The sequence below is a fragment of the Rattus rattus genome, chromosome 5 (assembly GCF_011064425.1).
Source record: "Rattus rattus isolate New Zealand chromosome 5, Rrattus_CSIRO_v1, whole genome shotgun sequence".
Lineage (NCBI taxonomy): Eukaryota > Metazoa > Chordata > Mammalia > Rodentia > Muridae > Rattus > Rattus rattus.
The window spans coordinates 142,475,933-142,481,932 of record NC_046158.1 but is presented as its reverse complement, the minus strand read 5'-3'; the positions used below and the strand labels follow the sequence as shown (position 1 = coordinate 142,481,932).

Genomic DNA, 6,000 nt, shown 5'->3' with positions numbered 1-6,000 from the left:
ATTCCTCATAGAGTTAGACAGCACAATTTGCAAATTCATCTGGAATAACAAAAAAACCCAGGATAGCTAAAACTGTCCTCAATAATAAAAGGACTTCAGAGGGAATCATTATCCCTGAACTGAAGCAGTATTACAGAGCAATAGTGATAAAAACTGTATGGTATTGGTACAGAGACAGGCATACAAACCAGTGGAATAGAATTGAAGACCCAGAAATGAACCCACACACCTATGGGCACTTGATTTTTGACAAAGGAGCCAAAACCATCCAATGGAAAAAAGATAGCATTTTCAGCAAATGGTGCTGGTTCAACTGGAGGTCAACATGTAGAAGAATGCAGATCGATCCATGCTTATCACCCTGTACAAAGCTTAAGTCCAAGTGGATTAAGAACCTCCATATCACACCGGATACACTCAAACTAATAGAAGAAAAAGTGGGGACGAACCTCGAACACATGGGTACTGGAGAAAATTTCCTGAACAAAACAGCAATGGCTCATGCTCTAAGATCAAGAATCGACAAATGGGATCTCATAGAACTGCAAAACTTCTGTAAGGCAAAGGACACTGTGGTTAGGACAAAAGGGCAACCAACGGATTGGGAAAAGATCTTTACCAATTGTACAACAGATAGAGGGCTTATATCCAAAATATGCAAAGAACTCAGGAAGTTAGACTTCAGGGAGACAAATAAACTTATTAAAAAATGGGGTCTAGAGCAAAACAAAAATTGACAGCTGAGGAATGTCGAATGACTGAGAAGCACATAAAGAAATGTTCAACATCGACCCGCCGGCCGTGCCGCGAAGGCGCGGGGACTCCGGGCGCCGCCAGGCCGCCCTCTTCTTTCTCAACAACATCTCCCTAGATGGACGGCCACCGAGCCTGGGTCCGGGAGGCGAGAAGCCACTGCCGCCGCCGCCACCGCCCACCGAGGCCCGCGAGGCTCCAGCGCCGCCGCCAGCTCCACCCGGAGGCCTCCAGGGGTTGCCAGCCAGGCCCGCGCCCCAGGGCCTGCTCAGCCCCACGACGGCGCCCGCCAGCCTCGGCCTGGACGGGCAGCGCCAAAGGAGACGAGTCACATCTCAGCGCTGTTCCCTTGAGTTTCTGGAAGACGCAGTGGGATGTGCCTCGGTGCAGAGAACCAAGCATGCATCTGGATCACCAAGACACAAAGGCTTGAAGAAAACCCATTTCATCAAGAACATGAGGCAGTATGATACAAAGAATAGCAGGATTGTACTCATCTGTGCCAAGCGGTCCCTGTGTGCAGCCTTCTCAGTCCTGCCCTATGGAGAGGGCCTGCGGATCAGTGACCTGAGGGTGGACAGTCAGAAGCAAAGGCACCCATCTGGCGGCGGCGGCGTTTCTGTCTCTTCTGAGATGGTCTTTGAATTGGAAGGCGTTGAGCTGGGAGCAGATGGAAAGGTTGTGTCTTATGCAAAGTTCCTGTATCCCACTAATGCCTTGGTCACACACAAGAATGACAGCCATGGCTTGCTGCCCCAGCCTCGGCCCAGCATTCCCCGGGCTCCACCAGGTTCAAGACACAAACCTGTGCCAACCAAGTCAACACCAGCTGGCACAGAACTAGGAAGCGACGGGGGAGATGCAGTAGAATACAACCCCAACCTCCTGGATGACCCACAGTGGCCGTGTGGGAAGCACAAGCGTGTACTCATCTTTGCCTCATACATGACCACTGTTATAGAGTATGTGAAGCCTGCAGACCTCAAAAAGGACATGAACGAGACCTTCAGGGAGAAGTTCCCTGAAGTTCCCTCATATCAAACTGACATTGAGCAAAATTAGGAGTTTAAAACGGGAGATGCGGAACCTTTCTGAAGAGTGCAGCTTGGAGCCTGTGACCGTGTCCATGGCCTACGTGTACTTTGAGAAGCTTGCACTGCAGGGCAAGCTCAACAAACAGAACCGCAAACTGTGTGCTGGCGCCTGTGTTCTGTTGGCTGCCAAGATCAGCAGTGACCTCCGCAAGAGTGAAGTGAAGCAGCTTATTGACGTGAGTGCGAGGTGTGCACAGCATGAGCAATCCGGTGGGTGCTAGGCGCTGAGCCTTAGATGGGGACCACAGATGGAGCTAACCCACCGACCCTTTGCTTCCTTCACTGCAGAAGCTGGAGGAAAGGTTCCGGTTCAACAGGAAGGATCTCATTGGATTTGAGTTCACGGTGCTTGTGGCTTTGGAACTGGCCCTGTACCTCCCGGAGAACCAAGTATTACCTCACTACAGACGCCTCACCCAGCAGTTCTAGCCCAGAACAGTGCACCCCACAGGGAGCCTGCTTTGGCAGGAAGGCGAGTAGCTTGGCTAGAGCACTGACTAGTAGTGTCCCTGTCCTTCCTCTAGTAACTGCACTGCCCCTCAGCCCAGGGCAGCTCTTAGCTTCCCTTGGAAAGAGGCACTGCTCTTATTTTGGAGTGCACCCCATCTTCACCTTGAGGCCCTGTTGAGGATTTTCCTGAAGCAAATGAACAGCGTGGGGCTCGGTTTGCTTTTCATGTGCCTGAGACCAGCCTGGTTTATGTTGTCAATCCTGAGGTCCAGCTTTCATTTTGCCTAGCCATGAAACCATTCCTGTAGAGACCCAGGTGTCCAGACCTTCTGAACATACTGGAATTGCCAGGCTTCTGTCTCCTGGTGCCTCCACCCAGGCAGAGCTCCCCCATCAGCACTTTTTTTTGTCAAGATGCAGGAAAGGGCAGTCTGCTCACACTGGACCTTGTTAAAGCATCTGCCACTGTGAAACCCCTGTGCCACCACATACAGTGTTTGGCCAACACCACCCACCCCAACCCCTGCCTCCGCCAGCACTTATCCCTCATGTACTGGACCATTTAAGACAACCGCTGATCATGGGCTCTTGACTTTCCCAAGCAATATCATGATGGAGAAAAGGTATTAACTTGAGATTTGGTTTCTATAACAGAAAAGACGGCCCATTAAGGCCTGCTGCTGACTCTGCACCACACTTGATCCTCAAGCAGGAAGGTACTGACCCTGCCACCTAACAGCACATCAGTGACTCCTCACAAGTAGATGCCATCCAGGCCAACTTGCCTGTGTATTGACTGTGCCACTGTCTTCCTGCTGGCACCAGACAAGAGCCATCCTCCACCTTCCCAGGCCTGTTATTCCCCACAACTGGTCACCAGCCTGGCAGATGCCATTCCCACTGCTCTCAAGTGCTTGGTTCCACAGCTACTCATCCCAGAAATGCTTACCCTCTCAAGCCTGACACCACTCAACTACCTAATGGATGTTAGTAGCTTAAACAGAGACCTTGAAGGATAGTAAATTCTAGCCTTCTACCCTGCCCATGCTTATGCTGGTGTAAGCATGCTGTCCTTAGAGCACCTGGGTGCCATCTGCAGACAGTGATGTCTTACTTAAAATGAACTTTAGATACAGCTGACTGGTCGGCTATCCTTGGGGGTGATACCCTGGTAGCTTATTCTAGTTATGTTAAAGCTGGCAACAGTGATAATTTAAGCTTCTATATTTATGATCTTACCAAGCTGGTGTGCTGTTAGTCCTTCCCTCCTTGCCCTCAATAATGCTAAGAGCTGCTGACATGTGGTATGATAAGCACTGTTACAACAAAGCCAACCTTTAAACCAAATGACAGGCTAAACACAGTGTCTGTCCTAGACTAAGTCCAGAAATCTGAGGTGTGCCCACGGTGTCCAGCTGGACTGTGACCCAATGCCACAGACCTGGTGCTGTACCTTCAGCACTCAACAGGCACAGCTGTGTGTGTGACCTCAGAATGCTGCTTATGTATGTCCAGCAGGTTCTGAATGGAAGGTGTTAAATGTTTTTGTTAAAAGTAAAACTTGTTTTTGCAACATAAAAAAAAAAAAAGAAATGTTCAACATCTTTAGTCATAAAGGAAATGCAAATCAAAACAACCCTGAGATTCCACCTCACACCAGTAGGAAGGGCTAAGATCAAAAATTCCAGTGACAGCAAATGCTGGCGAGGATGTGGAGAAAGAGGAACACTCGTACATTGTTGCTGGGATTGACGACTGGTACAACCATTCTGGAAATCAGTCTGGAAATTCCTCAGAAAATTTGACATTGTACTACCTGAGGACCCAGCTATATCTACCTCTCTTCAACATATACCCGAAATATCCTCCAACATATAACAAAGACACATGCTCCACTTGTTCATAGCAGCCTTATTTATAATAGCCAGAAGCTGGAAAGAACCCAGATGCCCTTCAACAGAGGAATGGATACAGAATATGTGGTACATCTACACAATGGAATACTACTCATCTATGAAAAACAATGACTTTATGAAACACACATACACACACACACACACACAAACCCTAAATGTTTTATTAAAAATACATCTCATTTCTTTTACATTATCTAGGTACTCTAGGTAATCTCTTGTGATGACATACTTGAAGATGAAGTACCAAATGGTACCTATTTGGAACCTGAAGAAGAACTGAACATAAAAAATATGTACATATCTATAACAATGAAGATATGCTGTGAGAAACACAGTTAGTTGCCGATTATCCTATGTTTTACCATCTATGGGATACATGAAAATGCTGTTTTGTATACATATGAAGTATTTAATGATTCTTACATTCTTTTTTTAAACATTTTAACTTTAACATTGTTAAAATATGTTGACCAAACAGGACACATTCAAGTGCATCTACATTGAAGTGTATCTTCTATGCTATAACTTGTATTCAGTAGGCTGACACGTAAAAATCAAGATGAAAAATGTTTCCTTGACTAATGACTGGCATCCAAGTGAGGATACATAACAAATCACAATATCTGAAGGGAATTTGTAACACTTCTCTGGTCACATCACATGTGACCCTACTCCCCTCTAAAGGCAAGGCTAAATTTTATTGTTCTATAAGTTGCTTTAGACATTGTGTTTTATCATATCAACAGATAATGCAATAATACACGTCTAAAATGTTTTACACCTGGTTGAGAAATTTTATGTAATTGAAGAGAAGTACGATTACAATTTTTAAGAAAATAGGATCATCACATCATACATCTTCAAAAGATTATCAACACATTGTTTCTCCTGAAAACTAATCTTGTGTAACTGAATGTGTGTTTTCTATAGATCATACCAAACCCTTTATAGTCATAGATTCCCTTCAGTGTAGTTCATTAAGTCCTTTTAGACTAATGAGATATACAAAGAATATGAGATTAATTATACACTGAACATTTTAGTCTTGTATTAACAATAATTAAAGTGCAAAATATTACCATAGCCACTATAAATATGGATTTATTCGCTGTATGACTTTTTCTGATGATATTTGAGAATAATGCTACAGGCAAATGATTTACCAATTGCTTATTCGTAGGAATCCTGTCCAGTATTTATTATGTATTTGTTCATAATTGTGTTATAAAAAGGTTTTTACACATTAATTACATTGGTAGGGTTTCTCGTCAATGTCGTTATTTTTTTACTTATTGAAAAATGACTGATAAGCAAATGCTGGGTGTAATGGTAGTTGGTTAATATCCTCTTCTGTCTGGTGACAACTGCATAAGTTTACTAATTAGAACCACCTGAGTATAGCAATTTTCATCATCTCAAATGCAGGATTCTTGTGCAATTTTGGAGCAGATTTAACACAAGTAGCATTAGAACCAATCCATATTTCACACATTTTGCCCAGAAAAAAGGTGTTTCATCTCAGATATGCATTGAATATTGTTATAACAGTTATATGTATAGGGTATGATATACACTAACAACCTCCAGTTCTTCAATTTTTGCAATATACATTATGTTAGCATCTATCCCAGCTTACAGAGTTTACAATTCTATACCTGAATCATGTTTTTATTTTAATTTGCATTACCATCTGAAAACCATCCTTTCAAATCTGCATCATTTTTCTCAATGGTAAATAACTTTAGGTTTTATTTTGAGGCTTTAACAAGTCTTCAACCACAACAGAC

The 6,000-nt window shown here is 44.0% G+C and overlaps 1 protein-coding gene across 1 annotated transcript; it reads left to right on the top strand.

Annotated features, from left to right (window-relative positions):
* Positions 1–1,139: 1,139 nt before the first annotated feature.
* On the top strand, positions 1,140–3,432 carry LOC116902256 (CDK5 and ABL1 enzyme substrate 2-like). The gene is given in 4 exon segments (XM_032904675.1): positions 1,140–1,776; positions 1,778–2,023; positions 2,136–2,319; positions 2,952–3,432. Coding segments are annotated over 3 exon segments (954 nt in total). The 5' UTR covers positions 1,140–1,209; the 3' UTR covers positions 2,277–2,319; positions 2,952–3,432.
* Positions 3,433–6,000: the final 2,568 nt, after the last annotated feature.